This window comes from Camellia sinensis, chromosome 13 (genome assembly GCF_055761805.1).
Source record: "Camellia sinensis isolate YWXY chromosome 13, ASM5576180v1, whole genome shotgun sequence".
Classification (NCBI taxonomy): domain Eukaryota; kingdom Viridiplantae; phylum Streptophyta; class Magnoliopsida; order Ericales; family Theaceae; genus Camellia; species Camellia sinensis.
The window spans coordinates 1429931-1447958 of record NC_138973.1 but is presented as its reverse complement, the minus strand read 5'-3'; the positions used below and the strand labels follow the sequence as shown (position 1 = coordinate 1447958).

Sequence of the window (18028 nt, the reverse complement as noted above, 5' to 3'; positions counted from 1 at the left end):
CGTCACCGTACATCTCTTTGTTGATCCGCTACTATTCAGGTCTTATAACAACCAATATTAACTGCCACGTGTATGATCAGGATCGAAGACCTGCCTGGCCTCCCCATATTACCCTTACTTTGCCACGCGTCGAATTGCCACTGGCTAGCACAAAATGTGTAGCCAACATTACCCCCCGCACTAATATACCCAAGACTTGGTGATATTAGTGGATCAGGGTCCCTTTTCCCACGTCTTAGAATGTGCATGGGTTTTGCATCTTCCCAGGAATGCAGCTGTCACTCACCATCTGTATTAATACTCTTCGTCTTAATCCTTTAAGTGCTTTCACTGTCTTATTATTCGAACAGACTGATACATTTTATGGCTAAATTAATTCTTTCCTCCAGTGATGAAGCATACGAAGAGTCATATGTCAATGCTATTTCTCATCGAAAACATGCATTTATTGGCCACCTTTACCCACCTTTCTATATTCAAGTCATGGACGCCTTTGCAAATTACCGACCTTTGGATTATGAACACATTGCTCTTAATCCTTCGATTCAGAAGGCTACAAACATAGACATAAGAATTTTCCCCTCTGACCTACCTTTACAGTTCGAACAATCTGCTCTCAAACCTTTGATTCGAAAAATTGCAAATATGGATTTGAGCAACTCTTCTTCGCAAATTTCTGTATGGGATAAAGCTACAACTTCTTCCTCTTCTGGGGGTTCTGACTGGACAAGCTGGTCAGTACCTGAGACTTATGATTTGAAGGAGCGAATCAATCACCATTTTGTTGAGTTCACTGACCCTTTAGAGTTTCCTTCCTATACTCGAAGTTCAGTTGTTTATCCCTATGTGCCCATTGACCATCGGCGTAGTCTGGAGGAGAATCTCCTTGTAGCATGGTATACATCTTCCATGCCTACAAAGATAGTGCTCGCTGCCCCTCGCCCAGAAGAAGCACAAGGGTATAACCCATCATTCTTAGCCCAGAAGGCGAAGATCTGTTCTTCTGACTGGCTTGATTATATTAATGCCTTTGTTCCTTCTGCTCCCGTATCATCCCCAAAAACAGAAGCGTCCATACCTTCTTCCTTGTCTCCCGAAATTGAAGTATGCATACCTTCTCCCCCACCAATTCTTTCTTGGACAGAGAAACTGAAGATTGCCCTATCCATGGAGAATGTCTTTCCACCTTATAAACCTCTATCTCCTCCTATCCCAGCTGAACGAAAACAGGCTCAGCTTCTGCTTGCAGCCTTCTCTCACTTGCCTTTTAATGTACTCGAGGACGAAGTCCCTCTCAAGAACCTTCGATGGGCTTGTGATATTCTGACTAGGGGCCATGTCTTTAATCCCCTTGCTCAGGCAGAACTTCATATGTTTCTGGACCAACTTCCATTGCTACTTTACTGGCATCGAAATTCTGTGGCTACTACACAATCTTTAGACCAACTTTCGTCTCTTCGAATTCATGCTCAGTACGAAGCAGAGAACTTTATTGAAGAATTCAATGATTTCAAGAATAAAGATTCTGCGTATTGGGATGACTTAGACATTGATGAATTGGAACAAGGATTAAGAGAGGTGGCTTTCGAAATAAAGGCTGAAGAGCTCTACTATGAAGTGAGAGCACATCAACTTATGCAGCCAATGCTAGAAAATTTAGAAGATAGAATAAGGAAAGAACAAAAGTTCATTGATCATTGTTGGACTAAGTTTCATGATCTTGTTATTTATTCCATTCCTTATTTTTATGAGCTCGAGGTCATACCGAGATAGGGTCAGCTGTTGTAATCGCTCTGATCTTAATATAAACAAAATTCTTCTTCATTTGTCTTTGTTTGAACCTGTCTTCACTTGTATTTTGTGTTTTAAAAGTCAACTCAGAGCTTCGAACTTCGAACAATTTCATCCTTTGAATCTGGACTTAATTGTTTTAAATGAAACACTAAATGAGCCAATTGTAAACCTTTCCAATTTGTGGAATAAAGTGTTGGCCGATTTTCAATTGGAAACAGTGCTTCGAATGTAGCAATCTTACACTTAAAGCCTATTTTGGCCATAGCCAACATCTAGTCATTGTCATTATTGCTTTTAATGTTTCGAACATCAAATCCCATCCTTAAAGAATCTCAAGTTTTGCTTCGAAGGACATTACCTTTGTTAAAAACCTAAAAACAGGTCTTTAAACTCTTTTAAGTGAAATAAACACTCGAGTATTTTATATTTTGGGTATGGCAACCCACTTCGAAGCTGGCTTCTCTGTTTCGAAGCCGTTTGACTTGGCTTCGAAGCAAAATATCTTACTTCGAAGCTGGCCTTAACAACTGGGCTTTGTTTTTCCCTCCAAAAGCATCAATATTGAAGGAAGCTTTTGTATTCGTACTTTTAATACTTAACAGCTCATGTAATATATTTTCAAATACGAGGGCTTTAAAAACCCTTTTGTTTTGTGTTCTGAAATCACTTGCTCTTCTAATCGCACAAACCCCTCTTATTACCGATCGCCGGCTTCTCTCTACTTCTTTTCCCGGTTTCGTCGTCAGGAAAAGTATACCGTCAATGGCTTCTCCTTCAGTATCAGTCGTAGAGCGTACGAGCCCATCTGTGGTCCTGAAGAGGATTATTGATGCAGAATGTGAAAAGTACAAAGCTGGGGAGAAAAGCGCTATTGATGGACGCATCTTTGTCCCTCGTCGCCATGTGCAATCAGACTATGTGCTTGGGCCCATATTCAAAGAGGTCCTCACTGAGCTCCCAGCCCTGTATCCCCGACTGGAAAACCAATGTCTTCTCTATGAAGGTGGTCTTGACTGCAGGAACTGGAGGATAAATCGCCCCCACCGATGCTGGCCCACGGTGAGACCAGAGTGGCAAGAATGGTATGATTGGGTTATTCCTGCTAGGACCCTGGACCTTCAAGAACTCTGCCTTCTCGATGCTCTCAGACTATCTAGGGTAACTATTTCAGAGGACCCTTTCCTTGTTCCCGCTGCCCTATGTTTTTGGAATCCTGTCTTTAACTTTTTCCAATTTAGATGTGGGATGATGGCCCCTACTGTTCTTGATATTTGCCATTTACTGGGACTATCTCCCATTGGCACTCCTTTTGGACCAGATTATCCTGATTTAGCAGTCTCTTTCTCTCTCTCCTCCCTTAACTCATCTTATAGTGATTTCGCTAGGGCTGAGAATAAAAGAGAGGGCCCTGTGACTGATAGGGAATTCTTTTCTTTCTTATTGTATTGGCTTTGTCAATTCCTTTTTTGCACTTCCTCTCAGAGAATTATGCCTGAATTTGCCCCTCTTGCCAAAGCCTTTGTTTTACAGAAAAAGGTGGCCTTAGCCCCACATGTTCTAGGGCACGTATATAGAGTCTGCTCCCTTTTTTGTGAGAAACCCTTAGATGCTAATCATGGGGGGCCATTCTGGATCCTTCAGTTTTGGCTTTTCGCCTATTTTACTGAATTACAATCCAAATGCCTTAAATTTTCCGAGCCAAACCCTCTTACTCATGGCATAAGGATAGCCAATGCTTCACTTTACCCTTCTACCTTTGCTTTTTACTTCTCTTTCTTTCACCAGCTTCCAGCCTCCCTTCCTACTTACCGCTTTCGTCCCTTCGAACCTTCCATTGGTCCATCTTGGTTGAGGAATTTTCTAAGTGACCAGTCCTGTACTTTATTTATTCACAAGGATATATGGGCATCCATTCTGATTCCCAGAGAGTTATTTATCGGGACTTTGAACCCAAAGGCCTACAAATGCATTGCCGAACCTTACTGTCCAGCTCAGTTTGCTAGACAATTTGGCCTCACACAAGGAGTCGCAATACCTCTCTGTAGCAACACAAATCTCAGCCTTACCAGAAGGGATTTGAAAGTTCGGAAATCCAGGCTAGAAGAAGCAACTTTGAAATTTGTAGATGACTTAGCCAACTTTGAATACACCCCTTTCATTCCTCAAGGTACCGTGTTGAAGAGGTACCAAAACTGGTGGGTGACTAACATGGAGATTTATTTGGCCATTCCACCTTTAAGCTTACTAACGGTGTTAGATGTGACCAAGCCCAAAGAAACTGGGGTGGTCACTTCTTCCACTGTTTCAGATATAGCACATGCTGCTCCTGCTGCTTCAATTCCTCCCAGAGTCACTCGAGCTGCCTCGAAGAAAGGTATACCCTTGTCTCTTCTCCTTTTGTCTTTCATAATGCATTTTGCCTTATCTTTAATTCTTCTTTTGTGGAGGTGGTCAATCACAAAAGAAAAGGAGGCTCTTTGAACTTGAGAAGGGAACATCCAATATTCAAGAGGAAGAAAGGAAGAATCAGATGAAGAGGAAGAGTTATTTTTGAAAAGAAAGAAGAGGGCGATCGTCTTTTCATCCGACTCGGTTAGGGATGAAGTAATTGCCAGAGAGTCAGAAGATGAATTCATCTCTTTGGGATCCAGATCGCAGCTTGAAGAACTTGAGGGAAAAGTTGAGAATGAACAATCCCAATCTCTTTCTGTTCCCGGTTATCTAGCAATTCTTTTTGATTGGACAGCAAGCATGGCAAATTTGCACTGGATTTTCGGCTCAAGGCATCTGCGACAGTATTAGCTTTCCCTAGGTGATATAAAATTTGCAAGTCATAATCTTTGATTAGTTCTAACCATCACCTCTGTCTCATGTTCAATTCCTTTTGGGTAAAGAAATATTTCAAGCTTTTATGATCTGTATACACCTCACAAGTTACCCCATACAAGTAGTGACGCCAGATTTTCAAAGCAAACACCACTGCTGCCAATTCAAGGTTGTGTGTTGGGTAATTCTTTTCATGAGGTCGGAGTTGTCAGGAAGCATAGGCAATCACTTTTCTATTTTGCATTAATACACACCCCAAACCTTTGTAAGAAGCATCACTATAAACTTGAAATCCACCAGTACCATTTGGTAAAGTTAAGATTGGTGCAGTCACTAACCTGGTTTTCAGTTCTTAAAAGGCTGCCTCTCTTTGTTCGTTCCAATCAAAATGGCACATTTTTCTGAGTTAACTGGGTCAATGGCATGGCAAGCTTGGAAAAGTCTTTTACAAATCTCCGGTAGTAACCTGCAAGTCCCAGAAAACTCCTCACCTCTATCACATTGGTCAGTTTAGGCCAGTCCACAATAGCTTCAATTTTCTAAGGGTCAACGAAACACCATCTTTGTTGATTACATGCCCTAAAAATGCTACACTGTCGAGACAGAATTCACATTTGGATAGTTTTGCATACAATTTCTTTTCTCTCAAAATCTGCAAGGTAATTCTCAGAGGGTTCTCATGTTCTCCCCTGCCCTTAGAATAAACCAAAATGTCATCAATAAACACAACAATAAATTCATCAAGGTATTGTTTGAAGACTCTGTTCATTAGGTCCATGAAAGCTGCAGGCGCATTTGTTATCCCAAAAGGCATGACCAAAAATTCATAGTGTCCATATCTAGTTCGGAATGCGGTTTTCTCTATGTCTTCAGCCTTAACCTTTAATTGGTGATATCTAGACCTGAGGTCAATTTTGGAAAATACTTGGGCTCCCTGAAGTTGGTCAAACAAGTCATCTATCCGAGGAAGAGGGTATTTGTTGTTAATAATTACTTTGTTCAACTCTCGATAGTCTATACACAATCTCAAAGACCCATCCTTCTTTTTGACAAACAAGACTGGAGCACCCTAAGGTGAAGTGCTCGGACGGATAGATTTCTTGTTTAGCAGTTCCTAGAGTTGAGTTTTCAATTCTTTCAGTTCTGAGGTAGACATTCTATAGGGAGTCTTGGAAATAGGTTGTGTTCCCAGAAGCACCTCAATAGTGAATTCAATTTCTCTATCAACTAAGTCCCCAGGTAAGTCATTCAGAAATACATCAGGAAATTCACAAGCAACAGGGATAGTTTCTACATTAGTATCGTCAGATGGTGCAGTCAATATACAACACAAGTAACCCCTACATCCCTTCCTAAGCAGTTTTACAATTTTCATAGCCGAAATTAGATATGGGGGAGGAACTAAACCATTCCCAATAAAAATAAATTCAGGTATACCCGGTGGCCTAAACACAACAGATTTACTTGCACAGTCAATGGTAGCACAGTATTTAGTCAACCAGTCCATTCCCAGAATACAATCAAAATGATTAATCTTTAAAGGTAACAAGTCAACATATAACACCATATCGCCAATCATAATATCACATGCTGGATAAACATGAGCGCACATCATAGAACCCCCAGACGGTGTAGATACAGATAACACATATGTCATAAGTTCTAAGGGTCTAGCCAATTTCTGAGAGAAAGCATGCGACACAAAGGAATGTGTAGAACCAGAATCTATCAGTACACATGCATTTTGAGAACATACGAAAAGTGTACCTGACACCACAGCGTAGGTGTTTTGTACATCTCCGGGCACTAAGGTAAACACTCGTCCTTATCTCAGAGGTTCTTTTCCAGCATTGGCTTTTGCATTTGTTTTGGCTGTAGAAGCGGATCCAGCTGAACTTTCCATAGGACGGCTCATAGTCTCAGACCTGAGTGGGCAATCTCTCACCACGTGACCTATCTGGCCACATCGGAAACAAGCACCGGACACTCGGTAGCACACACCCCTATGTCTTCTTCCACAATCAGAACAGACCGGAATAGACCCACTACTCTGACTTGAACTATTTGTAGACCCCGTATTCTACTTCTTACTACCAGAAGACCGGCCTCTTCTAAAACCATACCCAGACCTTTTCCCTCTCCAATCAGTTGTTGTAGCTGCTGGGGCTTTACTTTGTTTCATAGCGACTAGGGTGGCTTCCGCCATAAGGGATCTGTCTAAAACCTCCACATAAGTAGGCAATTTTAGTACGCCTACTCGATCAAACACCTCCAAATCTAATCCACCTTCAATTTTCATGCCGTCTTGTAATCGGTATCCACCATATGTGGAGCAAATCGTGCTAGTTCGGTGAATTTGGCTTCATACTCAGCTACAGACATTCTTCCCTACTTGAGTTCTTGAAACTCAAACACTTTCCGATCCTTGAAACATTGGGAAAAATATTTATCGTAGAAGATTACATTAAATTGTGCCCATGTCATATTCCCATTGCTGTTTCGGATTAGTAACCACCACCTTCGGGCTTCATCCTTCTGAGTATAGGTGGCTAGGAGGACTTTCTGGACTTCAGAGCAAGGAAACACCTCATATAGCTTCTCTATTTCAAGTAACCACGTTTCTGCTTTCAATGGTTCAATCCCACCATAGAATGTCGGCGGTTTCATTTTCATGAATTTCTATGTCAAGTTGATGATATCAGTATAGTCTGCTTCGGCTTGTACCGGTAGAGGGGAAGGGGGAAAAGGTTGTTGTCCTTGCTGTTGCATCAAAGTTTCAGTCAATGCTGTAAGCATTTGTTCCATTCGGCCCATGCGAGCCTCTGAGGATTCACTTACATCACTTCTCCTTGCATTCTCCATGTTGCTATAGAGACATCAAATGATAATAAACATAGGTGTAATCTTATTCATTTCTTTCCATTCATTTACTCAAATTTCTATTCAGTCTTCACTTAGATTACCACACACTCACACATGCAGATGGAATGCCCCTAACTCTTACTAGGACACCCTAAGCTCATATGGACCTGTGTGTGCGGTAGAACACGTGCTCTGATACCACTCTGTCACGACCTAAACTCGCCCATGTAGGTTTAGCATCGTAACCGGCCAGTAATCTGTGGATTACCAAAGGCCTCTGAACAGATAAGCACATAGTAAGGGGCTACGGAAGCATTTATACAAAATAGACAAGGTCCAATGAGCTGTGGTAACATACATGAGACAGAATATTTTAAAACTTGTATATATACATATAAGCATGTCGGTTGAAGGGCATCAATATTTACAAAACATTTACAAAAGTGTAATACCCAGGACCCAATTATACAAGCAGACGAAAACTAACACAAGCACAAAAACAGCCATGAGACTGGACATCAATCGGAACCTCCTCGGAAGGCACAACAGTTGGCTGACAAAAACAGGGATGAAGGCCGTCAACTCTGGCCCTGATCACGCGCCGGCTCACCTACATACATAATATAAATTGTGAGCGAAAGCTCAGTGAACAATAACAGAGTAAAGGGGTTTCAATGAATAAGCCTGCATAGATTCAGAAATCATAGTTCATAAGCTGTCCAGATCATATACAGAAATTATAAGTCATGCGTACGTATACGTGATACATCCATTAGCATTAACAGAGCAGATACAGAACAGAGACAGACACGTGAGGGTTACGAAAAACCAGTTCCATAAAGGAACCTCCGGATCCGGGTAACAGAGAATAAATACGCTGAGCTCCATGACGGAGCCTCCGGTACGGGTAATAGAGTGCAAACAGATTATGTTCCATGGTGGAACCTCCGATACCGGGTAACAGCTAACACATATCACATGATGCTAAGGATGTCACGAGTATATATCAAAAATTGGACAATCATTCATTGTACAGAATGTAGCATATCGGAAAACAGATCTTATTTTATCATTCAAAAAATAAATATAGTTGAACATAACTTTACTAAGTTATTACTCACAGTTAGCCTTGAGACCGACAGACGGAGCAAACTAATTAATGGTGTATGGCACGTGACCTACAGAACACATAACAGATACACACTTGAAACATACTTTCGAATCGTACATAACTTGTTTCGTTTGCTCTTAGTGTGTTTCTAACCCTTTATTTTCATTATGAGGTCTTAAATATGGCCTAGGAATGCCTATGATGGAATGAGGATGCAAAAATGCATTGAAAACTAATTCTCAAATTTTGCTAAAGATAAGGTCCACGCTCGAGCATGGCTTTCTCCGCTCGAGCGGACATGCAGATATTGAAGCTCCGCTCGAGCGTGAACTTCCCCACTCGAGCGGATTGTAAAATTTGACAAAAGTACTGGATGCATGATTTTCACGCTTGACAGACGCTCGACCTCCCGCTCAAGCGTGAGACATAGATTCTCGCTCGAGCGTGGATTCCCTCGCTCGAGCGGACTGCAAAACACATGAACTTCTGGGTATATGCATTTCACGCTCGAGCGTAACCCTTGACGCTCAAGCGGAAGTGCATGTACTCAGGCTTCACACTCGAGCGTGAAAGTCCCCGCTCGAGCGTGGATCAAATTTCTGAAAAATCCAGATTGATCTCCAAGCATGAAATTCAACATTTAACCATCCAAAACTCATTTTTTCTGGGCCAAGACTTGGGGAAAAGCATGAAAACTCATAAAACAACATGTATTGAAAATCATTTCAAGAAATCATGGCCCAAAAGTATGCAAATTGTACAAAATTCAACTTGGAATTTAAAGTTTATTCAAGAACATAACATGCATGCACATTCTTGAGCTAAGGCCCTCCAAAACATAATCAAATTCTACAAAATAACATGAAACTCATTGTGTTTCCAAAATTAGACTGAACTCAACACATGCATGAAGGAATTCTTGAAAATCAAACTTCAAAGTGCTATGAAACATGCATGGATTGATCCACTTCCCTACTCCTTAAGCTTGATTCCCACATCTTATAGCTCAATTAACTTGAATTCATGCATGAACAACTTAAACTCTCAATCAAAAGAATGGATTTCCTACCTCAAGTCTTGAATTCTAAGTATGGTAGCTCAATCATACAACTCTTCTTCAATTTCTTCTAATTTTCCAAGCAATTCTTGATGAATCAATGTTTTTCCTCCCAAGTCTCCCTCTCTCACGTTTCTCTCCTTTAGAATGGGCTCAAGTGTGATCAAAATGAATAAAAGAGGTGAATGGGGCTCAATTAGCCTAATAAGTGGTAACTTGTTCAAAAGTAAACAAATGGCATTATTTTAATCAAATTTAATCGTTCCGAACCGAATTTTACGTAGACCTACCATAAAATTCTATAAATCCTAGTTAGCACATAGATCAAGTCAATTTTTTATTCGAACGCCGATAAGGCTTTCAATTCGCAACTTGAAGTTCAAACGAGAACAGATATTTCTACACTGAATAGATAGAAACACAAAACTCATGCAACACACATGCAAATCAACTCCAAATCCTTTCTAAATTATTATTTGGCATAATTAAGCACAGATTAACATTAATCATGGGTCGAGGTTGTTACACTTGTTGATTAAATGAATATTAACTGCCCTTATTCTCAATGGTTTTGGAAAATTATGCGTAATTGGAAACCAATTTTCTATTCAAGTAGGGCATTTGAATCACTCACAAGTGTGCTCAAACTCAAACAAATACAAAGTATGATCAAACTACTTGAGAGAGAGAGAGAGAGAGAGAGAGAGAGAATGTGGTCTAACAAGAAAAACTGTAGTTCAATGTCCATCTAAGTGTTTGTCTTGGTTTGTTTAGATGTGAATGCAAAGGTTAACCTACAGAATTGAGGCTTGCTATTTTCAAGGATACGCTATAGTGATAAATTTTTCGTTATTGTTTTTTCTTAATATGAATAGTTCAATATATGCATCGTCATAAAAGAAGTAATATCAACCTTATTGGTGATTTTAGGTGCTTGGAGGAACAGCTAAAAAAATGAAATTTCTCTCACCAAAGGGCATGGACGTACACCCAATGATGGAAGTTGTAAAAGGTGCAGCCTTTGACATTTTGTAGGTAAAAGATATCTTATTCTTCAAATGTTGTCCTCTAGTTCTAGAAACAAGATGATACTTCAATTTCTTTGTTTGCAATTAACCTTATGTAGATGCTATTTTGATATACTTATAATGTTGTATTATTAAGGCGGCCGGTGGTTGTCCTGCATCTTTAAGGCCTGGTCGTTGGTTAGACTTGTATAGCGACGCAGGATCTGTTGGTATTGAGGCTCTCAGCTGGGGATGTTCTGAGGTACTATGATTAATTTAGTAAACTAGCAGTAATTTTTTAATTAAATTTTTGGATTGTTTGATGTTTGAGAAAAATTAATTAACAATTTTGGACTATTTGATGAAGGAGAAAAAGCATTCTAAAAGTTAGGATGTGATAGTTACTATTACTAGGTAGGAAGGGGTTGACAGTTACAAGATTGGAAAGGCATTATTAGAAAAGTAAAAAGCATGATAGCTTTCACATCAACTCAGGTGTATGATTTATATAAATAAAATAGATAACTGTTTATAGCGTTGCTAACAATGTTTAGCTGATTGCCTAGCTGGTAAATTAATGCTGAACTCATATAGGATGGAGTAGCTTCATGATATAGTTAAAAAGATGTGTTTGACTTGAGTTTTGGCAATGAGATTTTTTGAGGAGTTGTTTGGTTTTAGTTTCTTTTGTTGTTTTGATTTCATGTTTCTCTTATTGGTTTGCACTGAAATACAGGCTGTGCATACTGTCAGGTGCATTTTGTCGAAATGGATCCTTGGGTTGTTTCAGATGTTCTACGGCCAAATTTAGAATGGACTAGTTTTCTTGATGTTTCTGTCATACATACAGCCCGTGTCAAAAGGTTCTTACAACAGGCTGAACGGTTTGTAGGTATGTGATTTCTTCTTCTCTGCTCTCTCTCTCTCTCTCTCTCTCTGATTTCTAGCCATCTGCAAACAATCATTTCTAATTGTTGTGTAGTTGCCAAAAGTATTGTTCTAGGTTATCAGTTCAATTATTACCTTAACTCCTATGTTCTGACTATTGAGAGGAATATATTTTTATCTACTATAACCAATAGAAGTACTATTGCCTACCAGTATTATAGATTGAATTTGTTTTTAGTATATCATTTCTTATTCTCATGTGTTTGCTTGTCTTTGTGTATGCTCTTATATGCATGTTTTGTGTGTTTGTGTATGAGATCCATGGATGGTTGTCTTCAGATAGTTTTTCTTTCATTTTCCTTCTTTACTAAGAATGATTGCGCTATCTTTGACGAAAGGGCAAAAGATAATGATCACAATTTACCCACCATGACATTTATCTGAAGACTAAAGTCTATATTCTTATAGAGACGTTGCAACTTATGAATTGTTTTTGTGTTGGAAAAGATGGGCCATTTGATTATATTAGCGTGACACCTCCATATACTGAAGTGGATTATGGGGTACTGATGGATCAAGTTTCAAAATCATCTGTAGTTGGAGAGGATACCTTTATAGTAAGTTGGTGTTTTTCCCATCGTTGCTAAATTCATTTTTATGTGTATATTTTTCACCCAAGTTTCTTTCGAAACTTCCAAATTTTGTGTTCTAGGTAGTAGAGTACCTTTTAAGAACAGACATGCTGGATTCATGTGGATGCCTTATAAAGGTACTTCCTATGACCATTTGTTTTTCTGTTGGCATTTAATTTATAAATGAAGATAAATGGTTGCTCTTTTGACTTATTACTTCTTTTACATCTAAGAAGCAAATGAATCCCCTCTTCTGCTTTTGTTCTACCATTCTCACCGTTATTTTTCCACTATGGTTTCAGTTGAATGGAACGATGCAGAAAAGGAAATAAAATCTTGAATAAACTTTAAGGTGAAGGAGAACTAATATCTTATAGTAAAAAACTCCTTCCATGTTTTTGACATATTTTCTTTTTCTCCTTATTTTCCTTCTTTTGTCATTCGAATAAATTTACCACATGGAGTTTTCAGGTTTCCACTTTCTGACATTCTTATTGGTGTTTTATTATTTTATTTATTTTTTCTCGTTTACTTTTTATTTGGATAGTTTTGGGGCAAAGGTCTTTATATCATGTAGTATTCATGTCCCTGATTTTTGTATGATAAGAAGTTCCTGCATACTTTACTTGGTTTTGTGTTCTAAGGCACCAAGGCTGTGTGGGAATCTCATTTTCACAACCTGCTATGGGCATCTTATGCTAAGGCTCGTTCATCTTGCCTTTGCACAATTCAGGGATGCCTTCCTAAGGCTAAATAAGATTACCACACTAAGTGCTTATCTCATTCACAAACCCCATATGGGAATCTTATATTCCTGGAGCGTTCTAGAGTGGGGAAAAAGAGAAATCCAGGATAGAATGCTTGATTTTTTGTAGTTGTTTCTGGAAGAATTTGCAATTGTTCTCAAGTTTTCATTCAGAACTTGCTGTTGACTTTGGTTTTGTGGTTCAGATGGGGAAGTTGAAAAGACGCATTCAACCTAGGGACATTACTATAAATATTGGAAAGGATGCCCCAATTCCCGAATGCCCTATTCCTGGTGAAAGGTAGTTGTTTCTGCCATAATTTTATTGGAAAATAGGAACAAAGTTGTGTCTCTGTTTTAAGATTTTTTATAAATTAACTTTACAAATATTTGATCTTTGTAGATGGAAAGAAATAAGGCACGACAACATAGTTACATGGCTTGCTTTTTGGAATGATCCAATCATCCCAAAGGAATTCAAATATGTGTTCTTGGCAGCTAGCAGTTCTTTGAAAGGGCAAAGTGACAAGGAGAAATATGAGAAATCAAGGATGTTGAAGGTACTTTACATAAAATTTTACCTACACATCTGATGAATGCCATTTCTATTTGTGTTAGACAATGTAGTAGTAACTTCTCGTCCCTTAGCTATAACTATAATTCGTTGTTTGATTGTAGGACTACATACAAGGCATCAGAGCAGCTTATACTAAAGATTTTACCAGTAAGGATATCACAAGACGGCAAATAGCAGTTACCACCTATCATATTGATAAACTAGCTCTCAGGGCAGGCAATGACAAGGTATGGTGTATGTAATTATTTTCATCATGTTTATGTTTATCTTTTACTCTCTTGTTCATGGAACATCCTCTTTCTTTTTCCTCCCAATGTAGAAGCATAGTTGAGAATCTGACAACAGGTAATTGGTTAAAACTCTGTTGGATGGGGTGGACAACCTTCTCTGTGGAGGAAACATAGTGATGCAGATCATCTTACAGATGCTAATAGTGTTTTATTTACTTTATATAGATGCATGCTTTAATGTATAAACACATGTATTATGTATATATGATGAGTCCTCTGCGATCTTGCTCAGAAAATAAATAGAAACATAACAAAAAAAACGAAACAAGTTTTGGAGCCTTTATTCTTATAATTGTTTCGATCTTGCAGGATGATGATGAAGTTGATACCGTTGGTTGCTGCACATTGAAAGTAGAAAATGTAGAACCAATGCCTCCAAATATTCTGAAGGTATAATGGCGTTTATGTCTCAGATAGCAATGTTTTAAACCTTAATTTACAATTGGATTTGGTTATAATAATATTTCTGAGTTTGGTGGGTTATTATATTGAGATTTTGAAGTTTTAAATGACTAAAAAGGGGACTACATGATATGAAACTGGAATAAGTTTTTGGAATATTTTGAACCTATTAGAAACATGTAACAATACAAAGGTTTTTCGTCAACTGCAATTAATAACAAATCAATATCTTTTCTAGTTTTCTAGTTTGACTTCCTTGGTAAAGATTCAATTAGATACCAAAATGAGGTTGAAGTTGAACTTCCTGTGTTCAAGGCAATTCAGCAGTTCCGAACTGGTTAGTGGATGTGTGGCCTTTTGTATCAAAATATCTCTTTCTGCATTTCATGATAAAGACATGCTCACATGACCTTGTTTTTCTACAGGAAAAAGTGGCGGCTATGATCTTTTTGATAAGCTGGATACCAATAAACTGAATGCTCATCTGAAGGAACTCATGCCTGGTCTCACAGCAAAGGTTTTCCGTACATATAATGCATCTATAACTTTGGATGAGATGGTAAGAGGCAAACTGGGATTTTTCACACCTTGAAGTTAGTATTTTTCCTGTGAATATGAATTTACTATGTTAACCAAACTTTTGGTACACATGGGAGTGTTTGTGTTGGTGTTTGGATTGTCTGACCATCAACTTTTGGTACACATGGGAATATGGGACCCGGCCAAATAGTTGTACCGGTGCTTATTTGAAAGGTGGTACTACGGTGAAGTAATAAAAAAAATCAATAAATATGGGCTATCTAGCAAAACATATTGGAAATAAGATTTTGAAATATAACAAATAGTTGTTGTCATTTGACATTATTGAAAGTAGAAATGGTTTTTAACAAATAATTGCTATCATTTGACAGTAGTGAACTTGATATGCATTGGCAAGATAACTCAACTCAACTTACCACACTTTAATCCCAATTATTTGACTTACAGTAGGACATGGTGGTAATATGACATCATGGTTAAACCAATTTACATTTTTGTTGATTGTATTTCCAGATGATGAAGGCTATATATGGTTTGTAGATATAGTAGTCTGAAACATGGAGTAGTATATGCAATGAATAACATAACTTAAGCAGTTGTAGTGAGCACGTGATTTATTATTTTTTATTTATTTATAAAAAAGCATGTTTATCTTTGCGATTTAAAAAAGTTTTATATTGAGGGGATTCATTTATTTAAAAAACATGTTTTATCTTTGCGATTTAAAAAAGTTTTGGCATTTGTTTTTCTGTTGGCATTAGCAAGAAAGGGTATTAATTCAAACATTTTTTTGTTTGAATTAATACCAAACAAACACACCATCACCAAAAGATCAGGTATAAAATATATCTTTACATTCTAAGCTAAAATGTATCTTTGCATTCTTTGCATTTTCAGCTAAGAGACTTGTGGGAGAAGACGGGACTCAAATCGGGTTCTCGGATTGGGAGTTAGAGCCGAATTTCATTTTAGGAAAACTAATTCCTTAAGAAACTTGAATACGAGGTGTTAATGCCCCAAAATACCAAACGAGGTCGGATTGGCATGAAACTTAGCACACACTACCGCCTAGGCACAAGAGACTTGTGGGAGAAGACGGGGCTCGAATCGGGTTCCCGGTTTGTGAGTTAGAGTCGTATTTCGGTCTAGGAAAACTAGTTCCTTAAGAAACTTGAATTCGAGGTGTTGATGCCCCAAAATCACCAAATGGGGTTGGATTGGCACAAAACTTGGCATACACGACCGCCTAGGCACGAAAGACTTGTGGGAGAAGACGGGACTCCAATCGGGTTCCCGGTTTGAGAGTTAGAGCCGTATTTCGGTCTAGGCAAACTAGTTCCTTAAGAAACTTGAATTTGAGGTGTTGACGCCCCAAAATCACCAAAAGTGGTCGGATTGGCACGAAACTTGGCACACACGACCGCCTAGGTATGAGAGACTTGTAGGAGAAGACCGGGCTCGAATCGGGTTCCCAGTTTGGGAGTTAGAGTCATATTTCGGTCTAGGCAAACTACTTCCTTAAGAAACTTAAATTCGAGGTGTTGACACCCCAAAATTACCAAACGGTGTCGATTTAGCATGAACCTTGGCACACACGACCGCCTACGCACAAGAGACTTGTGGAAGGAGACGAACTTCAATCGGGTTCCCGATTTGAGAGTTAGAGCCAAATTTCGGTCTAGGCAAACTAGTTCCTTAAGAAACTTGAATTCGTGGTGATGACGCCCCAAAATCACCAAACGATGTCGATTTAGCATGAAACTTGGCACACACGACCGCTAAGGCATGAGAGACTTATGGGAGAAGACGGGACTCCAATCGGGTTCCCGATTTGGGAATTAGAGCCGAATTTCAGTCTAGGCAAACTAGTTCCTTAAGAAACTTAAATTCGAGGTGTTGACGCCCCAAAATCACCAAACGGCGTCAGTTTAGCACGAAACTTGGCACACACAACCACCTAGGCACTAGAGACTTGTGGAAGAAGATGGGACTCCAATCGGGTTCCCGGTTTGAGAGTCAGAGCCGAATTTCGGTCTAAGCAAACTAGTTCCTTAAAAAACTTGAATTCGAGGTGTTGACGCCCCAAAATCACCAAACGACGTCGGTTTAACACGAAACTTGGTACACACAACCGCCTAGGTACGAGAGACTTGTGAGATAAGATGGGACTCGAATCGGATTCCCGGTTTGGGAGTTAGAATCGGATTTTGGTCTAGGCAAACAAGTTCCTTAAGAAACTTGAATTCATGGTGTTGACGCCCCAAAATCACCAAACAGCATCAGTTTAGCACGAAACTTGGCACACACGACTGCCTAGGCACAAGAGACTTGTGGGTGAAGACGGGACTCCAATCGGGTTCCCGGTTTGGGAGTTAGAGCCGGATTTCGGTCTAGGCAAACTAGTTCCTTAAGAAACTTGAATTTGAGGTGATGACCCCCCAAAATCACCAAACGACGTTGGTTTAGCACGAAACTTGGCACACATGACCGCCTAGGCACGAGAGACTTGTGGGAGAAGACGGGACTCCAATCGGGTTTCCAGTTTGGGAGTTAGGGTCGGATTTCTGTTTAGCCAAAATTATTTACTAAACTATCTTTGTAATTATATAATAGTTAATTTTTTATATTTTTCTGTAATTAAAATATTAACACAATTATATTGTCATTAATTATTTTTATTTTGTTATTTTCAGAGATTTCCTGAGTAGCAGTTTGCTTCTTGTAGAATGCAAGCGTGTAAAGATTATGACCAACTTTTGTTTTTGTAACCCACGGAAGAATCATGACGAAAACTTTTGTTTTTGATTTACGTTATTTAGATTTATGAACAACATTATGTATGTATTATGCAACATTATGTAGTGGGATAATTTTGCTGATGTATTGTTTTGAATGGAAGAATATTTTAATTATGGATGAATTTTTATTTATATACTGGATTTTTTATATTATTATGCAATTATCGATTTTTTTTATAGTTATTTTTCATTTAATACAGGTTATTTTCATATTTTTAATAATTTTATTACAGTTTTTTTTTTTTTTTGAGACGGCACGACACACACCGTCTCAAAAAGAAAATAGAGCCAGGGTTTTTTGCGACGGCAATAATGCTGTCGCAAAAGATAGGGGAATTGGTTGAAAAGGAAGACCTTTAGCGACGGTGTTATTTGCCGTCGCCAATAGTACTTTAGCGACGGCATCAGGTGCTGTCTCAAATAACCCTTTAGCGACGGTATTTTTGCCGTCGCAAATAACCCTTTTAGCGACGACAAAACAGTGCCGTCTAAAAAAAAC

At 38.8% G+C, this 18028-nt stretch overlaps 1 protein-coding gene across 1 annotated transcript; it reads left to right on the top strand.

Annotated features, from left to right (window-relative positions):
* Window positions 1-11395: 11395 nt before the first annotated feature.
* Window positions 11396-17591, top strand: LOC114316761 (DNA topoisomerase 1-like). The gene is made up of 10 exons (XM_082902801.1): window positions 11396-11549; window positions 12053-12162; window positions 12258-12314; window positions 13129-13223; window positions 13326-13482; window positions 13601-13726; window positions 14099-14179; window positions 14438-14528; window positions 14617-14750; window positions 17425-17591. The coding sequence occupies exons 1-10, from the start codon at window positions 11426-11428 to the stop codon at window positions 17437-17439; spliced, it is 990 nt and encodes a 329-aa protein (XP_082758927.1). The 5' UTR covers window positions 11396-11425; the 3' UTR covers window positions 17440-17591.
* Window positions 17592-18028: the final 437 nt, after the last annotated feature.

What these genes read in the sequence shown, in the direction of transcription:
- LOC114316761 (XM_082902801.1), top strand. Translation starts at nt 11,426, where the DNA reads ATGGATCCTTGGGTTGTTTCAGATGTTCTACGGCCAAATTTAGAATGG. An exon ending in ACAGGCTGAACGGTTTGTAG is followed by an intron (nt 11,550 to 12,052) that starts GTATGTGATTTC and finishes GTGTTGGAAAAG; the next exon opens with ATGGGCCATTTGATTATATT. An exon ending in TCAGGGCAGGCAATGACAAG is followed by an intron (nt 13,727 to 14,098) that starts GTATGGTGTATG and finishes TCGATCTTGCAG; the next exon opens with GATGATGATGAAGTTGATAC.